A 20,326-nucleotide genomic window follows, 5' to 3' on the forward strand; every position below is an offset into this window, starting at 1 on the left:
CACCCATTCCCCATGTAACACAAAGGGCAGGATGGAGACATCTGCTTCTCAGAGCTGCTCCCTTTTCTCTCTAAACCAAGCTTCTTCCAAATATTATTTTTTTTGACATTTTATTATTATGAAATGTTTTAAACATACAAGAATGTTGAAACAATTGTATGGTCAATATCTATGTACTCATGACTTTCCACAATTAACATTTGATTATACAGTAAAACCTTGGATTGCAAGTAACTTGTTCTGCGAGTGTTCCACAAGATGAGCAAACATTTCTAATAAATTTTAACTTGATAAACGAGCAGCGTTTTGCCAAACGAGCAGTACATAACGCCGAACATCACATGATCACAACTCAGCTAATGGTTCTTGAAATTTGCTTTGATATACCAGTGCTTTGGATTACAAGCATGTTTCTGAAGTGAATTATGCTCACAAACCAAGGTTTTACTAGTATTTGCCTTGTCACATATCTATCTACCTCTCCATCAGTTCATCTCTTTCTTTCTTTTTTTTTGGTAGATAAGTGAAAGTGACAAAGTAAGTTCTGTTAATCGCTACTGCATGGGTGCTAGTACGTGCTCGCCTCAACAGGTTGGCCCGGGGAGCCCCTGTTTCTCCTCTTGCCTTGCCTCACCCCAGCATGCCCGGCTCCATTCACACCAGACCTCTCACCACCACTCAACACAACATGGCTTGTTGCGGCCTCCAAAAGTTTAAAAATTGTCTTCCTTCTATGGAGAAGACCCAGTTCTCCTTGTTCTCTCACTTTTACTTATCCCTCAAGATCCTTCAACTGTCATGATTTCAGTGACCTTTTTTTCTCGTGCCTCCAGACAATGAACACCTACTTTCAGTGATGTGCTGGTACATGTTTGACAACCCTTCCTGCAGGGGAGAAATGGCCCTAGTTTGTGGCTTTTGTAGCTTTCCATAGTATAAAACCTCTTCCCTGCTGCTGATTCAGGCTACCAACGTGGAGTTAAGAGGAGATGCCCTCCATCTACTCTCACTAGTGGACACAAGCCAGCTCGGGCACACCACTGCTACGCACACACTATTTGTCACACTCTGTTGTCATTGTTCACGTGATTTCCTAAAGCAGAGATCATGCTTAATCCATATTTCTGTTGCTGGTGGTTGGCGCATGGAAGGTTATATGGGAGAGACTCACCAGAACACCTAGCAAATACATGATTTTGGTAATAAACTGTATTCTATCCAGCACTTCCCACATTCTCTAATTCAGTGAACACTGAGGAATTTGCTGTAGTAACTCAATTGGTGGGAGCTGTTGGCCAGATGCGGAGCATCTGTGATGTGTGGTGGGTGTCCCATGTGGTAAGAATCTCTCTTCACCCTAGCACTCGGCCCCTCGTTGCAACAATGCTGCTGCAGTTTCCCAGTCCCCTTAGAAGCTAAAATCCGCCTTGTGGGGATACAGCACTCACTCAGCAAGACACTTGGCTTGGCATGGACGCCTTTAAAACTTCATGAGAAGTCGTCCAGGTGCCAAGTTAAGGTCAGAAAAGACACGTGTTGAAAGCGAGTCTTTAAAGATTCCCTTGGTCTATACATTAGCCTCTTCCACTTTGAGGAAAATTGAGTATGCACGATTGCCTTGGTTCTGGATAGAGTAGCATAACACCCCAGGCATGAAAGATTAGAAGTTAAAAGTTGTAGAGAGAGAAGTGCTCAAAAAAGAAGTGGGAATTACTAGAATGGAAACGCAAAATGTAATTTTACTTAAAATGACTAATTTTTTAAAAACATACGAAAAGTTCCTTGCAGTTTTAGACTTTCAAATTAAAATGTTATATTCTTTTTTTTTAATTCTTATTTATTTATTTATTTTGACAGAGAGTGTGTTAGCAGGTAGGAGGGAAGGGCAGAGAGAATCCCAAGCAGGCTCCATGCTGTGCCCAAGCAGGCACAGAGCCCAATTTGGGGCTCTGCATTTGGAAAATGCCAGAAATCAGGAATAATGCTACTAAGTATACAAGGATCTTTGTATCTGAACTTAAATCTACCCCACTATTTTTCAGTCCCTTTAAGTTCAATTACATATTAACTCAGCTATTTTGAGTATTTTATTTTTTTTTTAATATTTATTTATTTATTTAGAGAGAGAGTGCACACACAAGCAGGGGAGGGGCAGAGAGCAAAAGGGGAAGAGAAAATCCCAAGAAGGCTCACCATTGTGAGATCATGACCTGAGCCAAAATCAAGAGGCGGATGCTCAACCAACTGAGCCACCCAAGTGTCCCTATTTGAGTATTTTACATTTTGTGAAGTTACCAAAGTTTGGCATTAGTTTAATTTTGATTTTCAATATTTGGAAAATATTGAAAACAATCCCCAGGATAAAACTTCAAGACATATTCATTTCGTATGTCTCTTTATGCTGTTTATGATTAGGCTAATTTTGATTTTTTGAGTAAGTATGTTCCCATTTTATAAAAGGAGTAGTAAAGCTTTTTACTTATCTGTGTTATTGAGAAATTTTAAAAAGATAGCATTTCGTCATTAAGAAAAGTGGTTGGGGGGATGGATTAAATGGGTGATAGGGATTAAGGAGGGCACTTTTCGGGATGAGCACTGGCTGTCATATGTAACAGATGAATCGTGGGGTTCTACTCCTGAAGCCAAGACTGCACTGTATGTTAACTAACTTGAATATAAATAAAAGGAAAAGAAAACGGCCGTAATGCGCTGTGCATCACCATTTATTAGGAGCACGACTGTGATTGCACAAAGTAGAATACTGGTTACATGCTCTTCAGTAAATCACTGGATCTGAAAAAAATAAGGAATGATAAAATGGCTCTATCAGAATGCTCATTTTACATTTAAAATTCAGAATTTATTTGAGCATTTTTCTGAGAATCCACTAACACTGAGCTGAAGAGGATAGGATAGCTCTATATAATTTATTTCCCTCCCTTTCCAACTTAGGGCCCTGCTTATGGTTTTTGCAAGCCCTTTATTGAAAATTTTCTGGGAAATTTTCCTTCTTCTATAGTTTTCACTTGTTTTATTTTATGTTTTTCCTTTCTCATTTCTCTTAAATATGTACAATTTTGTTTCTAACCAGTCCTTCTTGCTTCTTTTCTTACTGCGCTTCTAAATATAGTTGCCACTTTTGGAGCTCACCCACGTTTTACATTCTTTGTGTCTGTGTGATGGATTTTGTGATCTGGCCATACTGTGTGTTGGAGAGGGTCAGAATCTTTTCCCTCACTTAGCTCATCATGACCTCTGAGAGCACTGGGTCAAACAGACTGGAAATAGTCAATATAGAGTAGGAATCGCAGTGTTAGACTCAGAGCAGAATGTAACTGAAAAAAATACATATAAGAAAAAAGCCTTAAGGAGACTAATTGCCATCCTACTTTTTTTCTTAACACATGTTCTTTAATAGCCTCTTGAGCATAAATTACCTACAATGCAGGCACAAAAACCTAGGCTTTTAGATGGTGTCCAGAACAGGATTTGTTGTATAAAGAATCTTAATTACAAATCATAGGTAATAAAAATTGTTAGAAACCCAGGATAAAGTTTGAGGCAGAGATCCAGTGCATATCCTATCTTCTCCTCAAATGTTCTGGAAAACAGAGTATAATTCAAGGAACTTAGTGAATGAGAATCCATGGTTTCACTTCATCATTGGAAAGACTGGATTGGAGAGTGGTTTTCTCTATTCATCTACAGACAGAATCACTGGCTATAGTAAGTTCTGCCAATCAGTATGTTGGGAGATACCTACCATGATGTGATTGCCACAAGAGAGAAAGAAATGGCCTGATATATGGGCTATTTGAAGGCTTTCAGGTCAGGAAGACAAAGTGAAGAAACCAGCTCGCTGGGTACATACCTTGTGGGGAACACCCATGGGTAGTGAGATGGGTGTGCGTTAATATCACTTCCTCTCTTACTCAGGAGAAGACAGTGGCCCGTTATGTGTTCATTTTCCTTGGGGGGAAAGAAAAGCAGAGGTTTTTCCTCCAGGCAGTTCAACATGGTATGAGTTTTGATGTGAGTTTTCTTTCGTATAGAAATATCAGGGTGGTGATTAATTGTTTGACTCTGTTCAAACTATGCAAAAGATTCCAGATCACATTCTTAAAAACCCTCCAAGAGAAAAAGCAGAAAGCTCTCCTTCCAGAAAGGTCAGAAAGCTTGTCCGTATCTCAGATTAAAAGATGAAAACTTACACCAATGATCACCCATGGACTGCAGTCTCTAAGCAAGTTAAACTGTTCATTCGGATCAGGAACCTTTCCGATATTATCTGAGAAGAATATTTTGTTGTATTTCTGTTCATGGTAGTAGAACTAGAGAAACAATCTTCTTGTGTTAACATTTTCTATGGGGGCCCATATAATGGACAAAATGGTATCTCAGCCCCTTTACTCTGGATTATAAAAATCTTAAGAGAGATGTTTTCCTGTGATTTACACTTCTCCAAACATGCTTGTGGAATTTAATAAAAAAAAAAAAAAAATGGAGTCACTAAAGACCATACAGGCTTATTTTCAAAACATAATAATAATGTTTATAGTAATAATAACCTACGTAGATTGATTTTTTTTTCATTTGGAAATGGAGTAAGTGGTAAAAGTTACTCAGACAAACCTATGTGTAACTTTTTTACATAAGTATTAAAATACAAGCCATGTGCCACCATCTCTCACTAAATCCAAATCGGTAGTTTTCCATTTTTCCCTCTAGAATTTGGGAACCAACAGAAGATGAAAAAGTATCAAATGCGTAAACAAATGTTTTATGGTGGTTAAATAACAAACATGATGCTTCAGGGAACTTACGGAGTTGACACTCCCTAGTCGCTTCAAGAGAGAACTTTCCAAAGGACAGTTTCCTAAAGTAGTCTTCCTAGCATGGAGAGGTCCGGAAATGAGTAGAAAATCCTGGTGACTCACTTGATTCTTCCTGCCAATACACACTGTCTCTGTATAAACAGAAGAGAAGGGAATTCCATTAGAAGAGGAGGGTGGGAACCTACCCTGTCAGCGCCATGATTTTTCAGCTCTTTACCCACCCCCCTTGGAAATCTCAAAAGTTGCTTTTGGCATTTTGGGGACCTCTCAAGAGCCGCATCCAAGTATTAATGGCCAGATGCATAGGTTTTTAAAATGAGTTCACAGGGGGCACCTGGGTGGCTCAGTCGATTAAGCGTCTGACTTTTAATTTCGGCTCAGCTCTTTATCTCACCATCCGTGAGTTCGAGCCCCGCATCGGTCTCTGTGCTGGCTGTGTGGAGCTTGCTTGGGATTACGTCTCTCTCTCCCTGTCTCTGCCTGTCTCTCTCTCTCTCTCTCTCTCTCTCTCAAAAGTAAATAAATAAACTTGAATAAAGTAAAATAAAATTAATTCACAGATAAATCCATGTGGTTTTTTGGGGGGGACGTGGTATGCAGAGATGGCTTGGCTTACTATATAGTCGGTTATAGCTTTAAATTTGTAAGATAATTACAGTTAGATAAAAGGTCACTGACTACTTAATTCTGTTTTAAAATATAGGCGCAACAGCTGCAGCCCGGAAGGAGGTGATAAGGAACAAGATCCGAGCAATAGGCAAAATGGCCCGAGTGTTCTCAGTTCTCAGGTGGGATCATCGCACCCGTATTTCTGTTTTGAATGTGCTTATGTGTCACTTAATAAGCATTCTGATACTTTAATCTTGTAACTTATTTTACTGGAAAATATTTGCTTTTCCTTAGGTTTTTTTTCTTTTAAATGGAATTGTTCATTCCTGACTATCTTAGTCAAACTGAAATATACCAAATTATTTCTGTAGAGAAAGCCACCAAATGGACTGATTCCTGTTTTGTCATCCTGTTCGCTGCTGGACTTTAAAACACAATAGGTTGAACTTGTAGTGACATAGGAAAGCTGTTATAATTCATTTTACTTTTCATTCTGGCTCTGTGGTAAAAGATGAATTTATCAGGTACACTTCACTAGATTTCTAGGAAATGAACATTTACCATAGAGCTTGTTCATGTGAACATATATTATTCTAATGAATCATGGAGAGAGAAAAAAATAGCTGTTTAATGTTACAATTCACATGTAGTAGTTATTTTTTAAACAGATCCTGAATCATGTTATTATTGATCCGGCGTTTAGAAAACAAGTATTTTCCTAAAGAGAATTAACTACACTTTTCTTTATATATAAATTCTATTATCTACTCTTAGATAAAACAAAGTAACTCATACTTCTCTTAAAAAAATTTGCTTTGAAATATGTTTATATGTGAGCCGTATGTGGTCAATTCACAATTACTCATCTACAAGGGTAAATAGGAATACCTTGAGAAATAGTCCATTTCCGTGTCGTATGATTCATAACCTAAGTTTTGCCAAATTTTTGTCTCAATTTTTCCTCCCAGAGTAGCTACATGGGCCCTTTTGATTTCTCTTCTTGCTATTTCTAGTGCACTCCTGGTAGAATCACTAAAGAATAACTAAACATCTTGATGCCAAAAGCAGGGAGCCATGACAAAGATGAAAAGCAATATCACTCTTTCTTAAAGACACCGAATCAAAGCTAACAATAGCTCTGTGTTGGCCAGCCAAATCCTGAAAAGTCGTGTTAAAGCTGAAAATAGAGCATCGTTGCCCCCCTCACAGCCTAATGAATGAGGCTTTTTATCCCTGACCGAATTTTCAGGACTCCCTCATTCATCCAGTAATAAATACAATAAAACTTAAAGCGCTGATTAGGTACCTTGAAGAAGAAAAGCAGTACAGGGGGATGGCAAGTGGGAGATGGGGCACTTCTTTCAGTATGTGGCCAACAAAGAACCTTCTGAATTAATAGCATTTGAGTGGTAAGTGGTGTGTGTGTGTGGGGGGGGTGATCTTCATGAAGATACGGAGGTAAGAATGTTTAAGGCAAAACTGCAAAGATTCTTAGAAACCAGCAGTTTTGAGGACCAGCAAGGAGGCCTGTGTGGCTGGGAAAGTGTCCCGTGGGGGCAGGAAACCATGTGAAGATCATAAGCTCGACAGCTACCTCTCCATTGTCACTTGCCTGTTTACCATGCCTCAGATTTACAAATAAACACTATTTTATTTTTGTCATCTGAAGGGGAAGCAAACAGCTCCAAAATTTCCAAGTGAAAGTATATTTAAGGAAAAAGGAGAAGCCTTTCTTAATATAAAAATTTGGTTTCCATCTATGTTAGTCTTCAAGCCACATGAAGGTGGGAGGGGCCATGCTGGAGAATCATAGATACATCTTAAAATTGCAAAGTCCCTGCAGCCCGCTGCCTATGGATACCTAAGATGTATCCATCTGAGAAATGGTCCATTTGCACCCCGTGATGATCAGTGACTTGACTGAGATTGCACACATTGATGGAAAATACAAACAAGCTATATTTTATTGCTTTCCTATATTAAAAGCATCTATACTAAATCTGAAGAATGAAGGGGGGTCATAGCCAGAAAAAGCTTAGTAAGTAAGCATCGTAAGTAATGACTGGGTATTCAATGTGTACGATACACTGAGTTAGGCACAACAAATACCGAATTGGAATGACAGACACGTTGACAACAAACTAAGACAGTGAAACGTGTGCTAAATACATGAAGGGATGCTCTCCTGTGGAAGAGGACAGGGCTCCATGGAGCTCTTCTGTTCCCTGAAAAAAAAATGTTCGTGAAGAGGTTGACAGTGAAGAGGAATACTGGGAAGGATAGGCTGGATTCCGTTAGGTGCTGAATTGTGGTAAAGGCATGCCTGAAGGCTGAGAAGTCATCAAGAACACAGTCACTGGGTCCTAAAAGCAATGCTTTATGGGCACTTGCTAAGTGCCTGGTGCCAGGCCTCGTGGTGCATGCATTTGACAGTAATCCACACGGCAAACCTGCAGCAAAGCACCGTGTGCAAACTCAGTTAGTGAGCAGTACTAGTGAGTGTCTGACTTGAATGATATGGTCAGTGAATCCTGAGAATTCAGAAGAGCTGCGTGGCAAGACATGAAGGTAAGTGAGGAATCTAGGGAAAAGTGGATCTGAAAATGTTTTTGAGTCCAGATCCTGAAAAGGCTTGCATAGCACGGTAAAGTATTTCGTTTTCTGTGTGGAGGCAGTGAGTGTCATGGGATGGTTTTCAAAGGATGAGAGGCATGCTTTAACCCATGTTCCTGGCAGTGTGAAGACTGATTAACATGATGACTAACTGATGTCAGGGGGGACATTTTGGAAGCCACTGAAATAATCCGAGCAAATTAGGCCATAGGAGGAAAGATACAAAGGAAGAGAGAAATGAAAGGAATTTGCGAAGCTGAAAGTTTTAAAGTGTAATGAATGAATGGGAATGGTGGTACAAGAAGCCTGATTGTGAATATGAATGCAAAGAAAAAGATATGTTCATTTCTTTTTTTTTTTAATTTCTTAAATGCTTATTTATTTCGAGAGAGAGAAAGAGAGAGCGCGCACACAAGCAGGGAGGGGCAGAGAGGGAGGGAGAGAGAGAATCCCGAGGAGGTGTCACACTGTCAGCACAGCACCTGCCATGGGGCTCATCTCACGAACATGAAATCATGACCGCAGCCGAAATCAAGACTCAGATACTCAACCAACTGAGCCACCCAGTTCATTTGTTTAGAGATACTCCCAATTTCCAAATCCATATATTAGCATTTAAGATATTTTTTCTTTATGTGACCTCTACTGGTTTGACAACAGAAGCCTGAAAAGGTTGCAATACCTGTATGAGGGTACACAATGATTTGTAAACATCTCAAACCTAATATTTTTAAACTGCAGTAAAAGATATAGAAATCTAAAATGTGGATAACACTGCCATTTTCCAATCTATTTTCCTTTTACTCATTCTTTTTGTAAATGTTTTTTTTTTTTTTTTTTTTTTTGAATGGGGACTATGTACTAAGTGCCGTTCTGGTTTAGATACTTAAAAAAACAAGAGAATAAATAAACTGTATAGTTTTTCAGGGGTCATAAGTGCTTTAGATAAAAATAAAATCAGCAAGGAAAGATAGGGAGAATAGAAGGTGAATATTGTTTTAAGTAGCTTCTAAAGGAAGTCCTCACTTAGAGGGTGATGTTTGAGCAGAGATTTGAAGGCAGGGAGGTAGTGAGCCATGCAGATACTGGGGGGATTTCTTTTTGGGGTGATGAAAATATTTTAAAATTGGTTACGGTGATTGTTTCACAACTCTGTGAATACACTAAAAACAACTGATCGCGTCACATGCTTTAAATGGATGAATAATGTGGGATGTTAATTATACTCAATAAAGTTGTCTTAAAAAGAGAAGTGGTAAGATCCTGAAAATACTGTGAGGGCTCTACCCTCAAGGTGTGCTGATTGAGTGGAGGTGCAGGGGGGTAGAAAGAGAGAGGATAGGAGTGAAGGGGTGATGCGTTAAGCTTAACTAAAAGATGAAGTTGAAGAAAGGCTGCAGAAGTAGCAGGTTTGGGGGAATAATTTTTGAATTCTGTCTGGGGGAGCGGCACTTGGGTGGCTTGGTCAGTTGAGCATCTGACTCTTGATTTTGGCTCAGGTCATGATCTTACGGTTCTTGGGATGGAGCCCCGCATCGGGCTCTGTGCTGCTTTGGATTCTCTCTTCCTTTCTCTGTGCCCCTCCCCTGTTTGCTCACTCTCAAAATAAATAAACTTTTTAAAAAAGAATTGTTTGGGTCACCTTAGACATCTTCATAAAAATGTGGCATTGGTAGTTCTACATATTGTAAACATTATGTGTGTGTATATATATATAATAATGTTTTTTCATATTATGTAGGATTACAGTTTCTGCTATGTGGAATTATTCTGCTATGTGTATTATTCCCGTTTTATGGCTATTTAATAATTATTATTTATTAATAAATCAAAGTGATTAATAGTGCTGTGGCTAATAAATATAATTGAAATGATGATGTCCGTAAGACTGTAAAACAGTTGTCACGATGAGCAATACAATAATGTTATATTAGCAAATCCGTGGGGAAAGAGACTGTTGAACAGAAAAGGTAGGAAACGTTACTGGTTGCTTTAGTGTCTGGTTTTCATTATTTGTGCGCTCATGATGTGATGTCAAAATTACTTAATAGGCCCCGAATGTACCTGCTAGGTGCTGTAATCCATAAACCACGGAGTTTTTTAAAATCTCTCATATATATATATATATATATATATATATATATATACACACACTCTTTGGTGTTCTCTCCCAAGAGAAGTCAGTTGCACGTACTTGGGCTGAGCCTTGGCTGGAAAACTTACCTCAGAATTCTCCATGGCTCATTTTTAACATATTTAACGTATCAACAGAGGGTGCCCAGCAAACACTCTATATCCTGAATGCCTGCTTGCAAAATGTGAAAATGTGAATTCAGGACTCAGAAGAGGCTGAACTTGCACAAGCATATAATTATAAACTCTATCAGAGCAACTATGCTTTGACACATTACTTTTATATGAATGTATAAAAATATACTATGTTTAGGAGCTCCTGGGTGGCTCAGTCGGTTAAGTGTCTGGCTCTTGACATTGGCTCAGGTCATGATCTCACCCTCCGTGAGTTCAAGCCCCAACTCAGGCTCTGCACTGACAGCATGGAGCCTACTTGGGATCTGTCTCCCTCTCTCTTTGCGTCTCCCCTGCTTGCTCTCTAACTCTGTCTCAGAAACATTTAAAAGTATAAACGTACTATGTTTTAAGGAAAATAAAATCCAGAGAGCCTAGATGTGACTTCTAGTATGCATTTCTCCCCCTCTGCACGTCTTTTCTTTCTTTCTAAAGAAAACAAAAGTTAATGTCTTCTGTCCCCTTGTCCCTTTCCAGAGAAGAGAGTGAGAGCGTGCTAACGCTGAAAGGCTTGACTCCCACGGGCATGCTCCCCAGCGGAGTGCTTTCTGGAGGGAAGCAGACCCTGCAAAGCGGTAAGCAGGCGCACTGGTATCGGTAGGACTGTGTGCCCGGGCATCTCTGTCCAGGGTGTTGTTAGCCTGATTCATTCATCCATTTGAACTCGGCCTTGGCCTTGGTCTTCAGTTCTCAGCGGGAGGAAGGGCTGAAACCCCACATCAGTTTGACCAATTGTGTCCCACAGAATAGCACCCTCTTCCCTGGAACGCAGGCCTCCCCCGCCGCCCGCCATCCACTCATGTACACCCTAACCGCATAGTCAGCCCCCGCCTGGAGACGACTCACTTAGGTTTGTCTACACACGTGATAGCGTGGACAGCTTTGAGCCGTTATGTTGCTAAAAACAATTTTTTTTTATGACGCTTTTGCTAAATGTTCTGGTTAGCTGTCTGATTGAAAAAATAAACACTCACATAAATACACATCCGTTACGGTCTAGATTGTAGTGGAGAATGGGAGAACATTAAAAAGGGTGATTTCGTTACCTGCTTGAATAGAAATTGGGAGTCCTATGTGTCTTTTCTCTGATTTCTCCATCCAGAACATAAGAGACTGAGTATATATAACCACATTTTATTTTTGGAAAAGAATGAAAACATTTCCTTTAATGTAGAGATGATTATTATTATTATTATTAAAATGTGTAGCTTTCTGGACGAGTGCTGTCCAGTAGAAACTTTTGTGATGATGGAAATTTCTGTGTCTGTACAGAGGCCACTGGCAACATATGGCTATCGGGCAGTTGAAATATAGCAAGTACAAACCAAGGAACTGAAATTGATTTTTTTTAATTTTAGCTAATTTTTATTAATTTGCTTTCAATAGCCACATGTGACTAGTGGCCACTACATCAGACATCACAGTTACTATATATTCTTTTATGTTTGTTAATTTTGTCTTGCTATTTTAATTAATCCTACCATTAATTAGAGTCAAATTTTAATACTTTATGAAAATTTAGATTAGATTTTAAATCAATGAATAAAACTCAGTAAAACAGAAATATGCTATAACATTTTGAAAACTAATCTCAGCCTCTTGCTTATTTTTCCATATCTTTCCCCGAATCTTTTTTTGTGTGTGTGTGTGCTTTCCCCCTCCCCCCATCTCTACCCCTCAATCTAGAAGATGAATCTATTCTTACGGTTGGTTACTTGATTTAGGCACACCCTTGCTACATAGAGCCATGTTCAGCATCACTATAATTTTCTTTATTTTCATATGAATTTATTCCAAAATCAATGTCTTAGTTCCCACAAAAAGTCACAAATTTGTGAATGAAGATAGGAAAATACATCAAAGCACATTTCCCCTTGATTTATATCTAAAAATAATTTCGATAACTTAAAAAAACAAGACTTCTCCCACCAAAATAAACATGCTTTCTAAAAGATGAACAGAAATGAATCATTTATATGCACAAAATGCACAACAACCTACCTAATTGACTGAAATCTGCATAGTTTCTGATAAGCACATTTTAAGGTACAGCAGGTGTATTATCAGAAACTGTGCCACATTTGCTTTGAAAGGATATATTTAATAATGGGCAGTGCATATTTCTGATATGTTGGTGCTGGTGCGGTTCCAGATTTTTTGCTTTATTTTTGAACTTAAGTTATTTAAGTTCTTAAAATTCTTTGTTTTGTTTCTAGATTATCACCTGTATTTTAACTGACATTATTCGGTTTCCTTTTCTGTTACTTTCTGTTAGATCCATTGGTGTGTGTTGTTCTGTGTTGAGCTCTCACACACACAAACTCACACACATTTAATAGACACAAGGGTTGGGACCCCATTAGTCCTGAGAACTTGAAAACTCACTATTTTAAACCACATACATTAAAACAATTTCAAAATCCACTGTCTGGATTTCAAATTGTCAAAAAGAAGAAACTGCTTAAAGCTTTACTCTTTAGCTTTTCTCCATGGTGGTAAACTTTTTACATTTTTATCTTAAGGGATTTAGAAGGCACTGTAAGGAAATTGTAGTGCACATTTGACTGTTGCTCTAGTCTTACAACTTTAAATTATAAGAAATATGCAAATTAAAGTCAAGGGGTAGAATTTTAATATTAAACATTTTGGAGTTACAGAGAAGTTTTGCATTTTAGCACTTAATTAGGGAAGTATCAACTAGCCTTAATAACGTGGAAAGGCTCATACACCTGTACTAGTGAGAATACAGAGGCTAACCTTATTATAAAAATTGCTGATAAAGCAATGGGCTTTTAAAGTGTTGCCTCTGAAATATGCTGAGGCTTCAGTATTTAAACTGCCTCTTCTTTAAAATGCTGATAGAATTCTTACTGCAACTGACATGTTACCAGTTGATTATGGCATTTCAGGAATTTCATTTCCAAAGATGGTATTCTGGGAAGGAAAACTGACTTTAAATTGGGTTGCCTGGCAAAGGGAGTCCAGACTCCATACACCATTGCCTCCATTTTCCCCTTCTCCTTCACCCCTCTAGACATGCTTGGTGTTTGTCTTTGAAGAGTTACATACACCATCAAGTTGTATTTGATGCATTGATTGGATTGTTCCTCTGAATTCGCGCACATGCAGACACACACAGACACACACTCCACTTTTCCGCTGCACTAGGAATCTCGCTATTTAATATTGAATGGTGTGAATTATGCCACTGATGTTATGACACTGCTTTGAGGTTGCCATTTTGTTTGGCATTTTAAAATCCTAAATCACCAGGCATAGCAGTGGTTTTATTGTCCTTTCTGTGTCAGATGTACATTTTAGAGTAACCTAGTCTCTTACCGATTCCATCTAAATAAGCGGAAACTGTCCTGTGTTCCTCAAGGGTTAATCATTTTGTCATTTATTAAGGAACAAAAACCAGTTCACTCAGATAGGTGTATCCAGCTCATAAAATAGACTGATTTTCGTTGTGTGTTTCCTTTCTTTATACCGTTTCCGTTTTGTTGTCTGTGCCAGAATCCAGCACTTACAGGAACATTAATACTCTGAGCTCCCTTGAACGTCACTGATTTGTTCTTAGAATTAAAAATCCTCTGCTCATTTTTCTCATTCATTTTGCACCCCCTTTCTTCTCTTCAGCTACTGTTGAGGCTATTGAGGCTGATGAAGGTAAATTGGCCAGTCCCCTTTCTGTTGTACCTGCAACAGATAAGGGCTCTGCTGGGTGTATTCATTTTTTTTTTATTATTTTATTATTATTATTATTATTATTATTATTATTATTTTGCTGTAGCTTGTACAGAGTGTGTGGGTGTTGGGCTAACAGTTGTGGCTCAGTATTAACCAAAATGTTCTTGCTTTAAAGGGGAAAATGTCCTTTTATGGTTTGTTTGTTTGTTTTTTTTTCCCTTAAAGCTATGTTTGACTTCGTATATACAACGAACCTAGTATAGTCACAGAAAACCAAAGGATTATATATCTTGAACGATGTGGGGTGGGGGTTATGGCAGCTGTTTCGCCAAATATCGCCTAAAATAATATTCCTTGAGCTGAACCATGTCCCTCCCTCAAATCATTTTCAGTCAGCACTGAAAAGGAGAGAAGAAAAATAGCTTTATTAATTCTAGTCTTCAGAAGTTTCTGGCAAAAAAGAAAAAAAAAAGTGTTCATTTGAATAGTGCTTCATTGTAGTCCAACACTAATTTATGTCTCTAAGAAATATCCCAACATGAGACAGCTGTGCATGAGATCAACAGTTCTGTGAGTCTTACAAATTTTGACCTACTGGTATTTGTAGGACAGTTAGCACCAGCAAGATACTATAAAGAGTTCAGAGATACCCAGTGGCTGTGGCAGTGGCCATTACGAGAACAGTGATGATCCAGTCCTCACTCAGCGGACTGTTGACTGTCTGCTTTGAATCAGGTACTCTGCTAGGTGCTGTTGAGGACACCAAGAACTGTACATCACCCACTGTGCCCTAGCACTACTCAAGGACAACTGCACTGACCCTCTGGAAACTACTTTTGAATTCAAGGGCTTAAAAAATACACAGTTATGAGAGAACTGCGCATCAAAATCGTTTTTAATGTTATCCCCGCCATACCCTCTGGAAATTTTTTTTAAAAAAGAATAATTTGAAGTTCCCCTTTAAAACAAAATTCTTCAGTTGTATTTTGTTCTTGCAAGATCACTTTTTATTTTTCCCAAAATTGTGTGTGGATGGTCCTTTATAACGATGTGAAAAGTGCCACTTTAGACTGTTGAATTTGCATATGATTTGGATACAGTAGGGGAAATGATAGCCCTGTAAGAGAAAATACAACTGCTTCCTAAATAGCAGTGAATTGACTGCTATTTACGTGGGAATTCTCTATTCCTTTTGGCAAATTCTAATCTGCCGTGTGCATTCTTGTGGATAGTTTGGCTGTTTTCTGTGGTTTCTGTGACTCTGTGTTGTGTTAAGTATACTACCAATGTAAATTGCTAATACCCATTGTCTGACCAGCAACTACAGCAGAGCACGTTCTTCGGTACCAGGGTAGACAGTTTGAGTAGAGATGGAGCCCCATTTCGAACACATCCATCGTTCTAGCTAGATTTTGAATGTCTATGCTCTCAGCCTATTGGCTTTTAAAACCTAGAGCCTCTTCATTTGCCATTGAAATGAATAAAATCGTTCCATAAATTACCACGTTTGACAAACTTTTGCATTTATTCATTATGATGAAATGATATTCACAGTGGTTTAGAAAAAGAATAGAATACCACTCTGTGCCACTATTTTGTCCTTCAAAATAATTGCATTTTCAGGGTGGGTGCTCATTAGACAGCTCTATTATTTTGCAATTTATTACCAATTTAGAGAAGAATTAAGAGGCTTTGCTTTGGGCCTTGGTCTTTCCCCATTTCCCCATCTTCTTCCTCTCATAACTGACTAATCACCATTTTGCTAACCTTTAAAGTGCAGAGGGGTAACACACTATTTCTCATCATGTAATGAGTTTGGAAGCAACTGTGTTTATCTTTGAAGACTCTCATCCATACTAATAAAAGGCACTGCACATTTCTGTAGAACTGGCTGGCAACGTTTCAGCTAGAAACTACTTGCCTTCCCACCCCCCGCAACCCCCACCATATAAGGTGGGGAGGATAAAGTTACCATGAGATTGTCCTTGATCAGCCATGGAGATGCAGCCCAGTTCAGCACTGGTGATTGGCCCTTCGATATCTGGCTTGCGCATCACAGGAAGTAAAGCAAACTGATGTCATTGGTTGCCCATTTACGTACTTTATTCTCAGCTCACTGGTTGGTGCATGAACTGACTAAAGAAATCCTTAAGTTTCTTGCACAAATGCCTTGTCTATCTCGGGAGCACACTAAGGGTTAATTAATGAAAAAACTCAAATATCCATACTGCCTCTTGAGAATTCCATGCTTTCACTGAAAAGGGCCCAAACCAATCCTGTCATTTTTGCTGAAAGTTATGAAAGGCATTTTCCCCTTATTCTTGAACCGTTACTTTACTTATATCTATACTGATCCACTAAGAAAGAGTTTTTCTTTGATTTAGGCAGTAACGGATACCAGGTGAACATCAGTTTGATCTGAACATCATGTTTTGCTGCTGAAGGGCAGACAACGTTTTTCTACTTCATCCTCATGATTTTTTTCTGAGTTCCTCTTATCACCCGCTCCACTTGCTTCCAAAGATGAGCTGGAGAAGCAGGAGTTTATAATTTCTGTTTTTTCTTCATGCCACCATTGAGTTGTTTACCAAGAAGGTCTTTCTGGGATTCTGAGATGGCATGGCAACGCCCCCAAAGTTAATTCCTCTTGTAGCTCCTCTTAGTTTCCACTCTAAAGCCCTCTACTAGACTTTTAGACCTAGCTCACCTGACTCTACTGAATTTGCCATTAGCGCAGGGGAATAGCAGAAAGTAGAGCTGTGTTACGGTCTGTCTAGGTTAGGGTGTTTGATGCAGTAATCATGCTCATGATGTGGACAGTTGATGCTCAGTCTAGATACCTGTCCCTGGTAGCAACCTTCTTCCTTACTTATCCACTTTGGATTTCGTTGATCTAAAGTCTCATGAAGACCCAGAGAAATGTACATTTTACTCACTTGAAGAGGACATTTTGGTTGGCAAGAGACATTGGCTGTTTTCAAACCTTTTGGTTATCTTCGGGTATGGTAAGGAGTCTGTTGTGTTGTGTTCAGGTCCCGTCATTTTGTCCTCTACTAAAGGACTCCCCCTCACTCACTGCGAAATCTCTAACCTCACCTGATGCAAAGCTGTGCCCTTTGCTCTCCTCCGGCTAACCTAATTTTTCCTCTTTTTTTTTTTTTTTTAATGATTTTCTGTTTAGCCATCAAAGGATTTTCACCACAACATAAGATCACTAGCTTCGAGGAGGCCAAGGGCTTAGACCGAATTAACGAGAGGATGCCACCTCGCAGAGATGCCATGCCCTCTGACGCCAACCTTAACTCCATCAACAAGGCTCTCACCTCAGAGACTAACGGCACGGACAGCAATGGCAGTAATAGCAGCAATATCCAGTGACCACTTCCTGTTCACTTTTTTTTTTTTTTTTGAGCTGCAGGGCATGATGGGGATTGCTGCCTATCAGCAGTTGGGTGTTCTTGCCTCTGATGGTAGCTTATTTGCTCTGGGGGCCAGGAATTGGATTCAGTTTACACTATCATTAAAAAAGAGGGAGAGAGATAATAAACTATATTTTGGTGGGGGTGGTGATTAAACACCTCTTCGGGGTATGCCTTTTAAAAATGCTTATAGGAAAAAAAAACTTTAAAAAGAAAGCTAACGCTAGTATATACTGCAATGTTAGGGGAATGAACATGTTTTCCTACTGCATTGGGGACTTCTAGATAGGTTAATGAAAGGTCTTTTATTATGTTACTGGACACGAAAACTTTGTCTAATTTCTTACTCTATTGTACGTTTACAGTTGCAGCACTAAAAATGGATGACATCAAACATTTTTAACAAAATGATGTACAAACTAAATAAGGACTATTTATTGATAATGTTTTGCTACTCTTGTCAGACAATGGCTATAAAATGAATTAGGCAGTCTTAAAAAACAAAAAAAAAAAAAAACAGAAAAAGAAAAAAAAAAGAATGTTGCAAATTTGTTAAAATGCCAAAAAGGACAGTTTAATTTTGTACAGATTATGCTTACCTCAGGTTTCTTTAGTGTGCTTGAATGCCCTTCTTTCCATATAAACACTTATCTTATTAATTTAGCAATGAATATCTTTTCTTTTCTTTAAGTTTTAAAAAAACTGGAATAATTACATCTATCTTTTTTTGCTGTTTATATTTAGGGTTTTTTTTTTTTTTTCGTTGTTGATAAATCAAGTCTTGGTTGTGGCTTGCCGAATTAAATATTTATGAGTGGTGCATTTTTAAGTATAGTGAACAAGACACCATATTAAGTACAGTGATAAAGCATCTATATTCTGTAAAAAAAAAAAAATCTGCCTATGCATGTTTTTTAAGAAAAAAATGGCTGTATCGGCCTGTATGGGACTGTAATGCGCTTAGTGGTCTGACATATACTGGAAATATATGTATACTGGCGTACTTTATATTCTCTAAAATGCTTAATGCCTTTGAAATTTTGTAATCAAAAAAGCTTTGAAAAAATCTAAAGGGGAGAGTATTCTTAAAAGTTTTTAACATAAGCTTGTCAGTGCACATATAGACGGTTAGCATGTTTAGCAAACCTTGTGAAATTTAAATAAGTTTGTAGTTACATGTGAAACTCTAAATGCATGGTAACTGTTAATGTCATCACGGTTTAGTTCTTTTGTTCTGTTCTGTCACGTGCCACAAAATATGTACTTTTTTCACTTTTTTCCCTTTGTATATCAGTTACGGGTTACAACTGGTTCATTCTGAAAACAACAACAAAAAGTCCATTCATATTTTTTAACAATTGTATAAGTGCCCAAGTAATTCACTACAGCCTAAAGCCTTGCCTTTGTAATTTGACTTCTGAAATGTTGGCAATCAAAGCATGCACTTGTAACAATGACAAAGACAAAGCATTTTATATTACTACTCAATAAAATGTGCATGAACTTAAAGAACTCTCATCCTTTCACTGAGTCTGCTGAAGGGAGTTATGTTCACAACCACCATGCTCTCTTCTAGGTGCTGGGCCCACACCACGCATCACAGATTTACTCCACCAGGCTTCTCCGAGGTCCTGGTGATGTAAGGTGTGGTGGGTGCCTACTTCCGCTGTAAGAATCTTGGTGGATTTGTGTCTCAAATCAGACAAGAGAAATGTATTTAAAAGAGCAAATGCCATCTTCTGGCTCCCTCGAATGTGGGAGCCAGTTAAGAAACCAGAGCATTCCTTTTTATTGAAAAACAAAAATTGTTATCAGGTTGTTTCAGTTGTATTGGATGCCCTGTCTGCTAAAGCGAAAAGAACTAAGCTGCTAAGTGCATTTTCATCACAGAAGAGAGTTGCATTTGTATGGATATGAAATTTGTATTGTGGCACTTCGGCTAATATCTAATCACCCGAAGATTTAAGATACACCAGATTCCAGTTTGTTTCTAACATTGTTCATTTTCAGTGCACTTTGTTTTATGTAATAAAGTATGCTTGTGACATTAAATAATTAAAGAATATGGCAATTAGTGATATAGTATACCAAAACAAAGATGTTCTAGATATATTCTCTGACAAAGACTATCCCAAATTCATTTTAATGACTACAAACATGTTTTCCTCTGGATATTTTTCCATCCTTAAAAAATGACATCCAAGGAAAATATTTAGATGCAGCCTATTAGAACGATGTGAAAGAAATGGTAATTCTGATACTGAGGTGTTTATTTTCTTTCTTATAACTGCAGAGAAAATATCCTGACCCCCCCCCAAAAAAAAGAAGAAGAAGAAGAAGAAGAAGAAAAAAATTCGTTTGGGGGGATTCCTTTCTTTTACAAATTGTGCTGAGGCAACTATGGCATAGAAATAAACATTTGACATTAAAATAAGGAGTTGATGTGAGTATTGCTTCGTCTTTCTGGTCAGTAGTTAAGGAAGTAATGCTGTATATTTTTTCAGAATAGCTCAGTCTACCAAAGAGATCAACAGAGAACTGAAGTTATTTCTCCAAAGAAGAGAACACTGGCAGATCATCAGTTATTAGAGCTTTCTCCTTCACTTTTGGAGAAACTGTTGGATTTTTGAGTTATTTATGCCAGTGGACCTTTGGCTGTACACATACACACACACGCGTGCACGCACACACACACAGAAACAGCCTCCTGTCCCCTCCTTCACCCTCCCCTAAGGTGACTTACCTCTTGAGAGGTTCAAACTCAGTGCTGACTTGTCATCTAGCTTTTTAAGGAGTAAGAGCTAGATTTGACCGACCTTAGGTTGGCAATATTTCTTATCCAAAGTACCCTCT

The 20,326-nt window shown here is 38.4% G+C and overlaps 1 protein-coding gene across 5 annotated transcripts in view; it reads left to right on the plus strand.

The window, feature by feature from the left end:
- PPP3CA (protein phosphatase 3 catalytic subunit alpha) overlaps positions 1–19,783 on the plus strand; it is a 324,510-nt gene extending 304,727 nt beyond the window's left edge. For 4 of the 5 annotated variants that reach the window (XM_053217100.1, XM_027061516.2, XM_027061527.2 and 1 more), the window contains 4 exons: positions 5,539–5,623; positions 10,842–10,939; positions 14,004–14,033; positions 17,236–19,783. In XM_053217100.1, the coding sequence (XP_053073075.1) occupies positions 5,539–5,623; positions 10,842–10,939; positions 14,004–14,033; positions 17,236–17,432 (410 nt within the window). In that variant the 3' untranslated portion in view covers positions 17,433–19,783. The remainder of the gene's footprint in view (positions 1–5,538; positions 5,624–10,841; positions 10,940–14,003; positions 14,034–17,235) is intronic. The other variant, XM_027061522.2, reaches the window with a different exon arrangement.
- Positions 19,784–20,326: the final 543 nt, after the last annotated feature.

This window comes from Acinonyx jubatus, chromosome B1 (assembly GCF_027475565.1).
Source record: "Acinonyx jubatus isolate Ajub_Pintada_27869175 chromosome B1, VMU_Ajub_asm_v1.0, whole genome shotgun sequence".
In the NCBI taxonomy this organism is placed as follows: Eukaryota; Metazoa; Chordata; class Mammalia; order Carnivora; family Felidae; genus Acinonyx; species Acinonyx jubatus.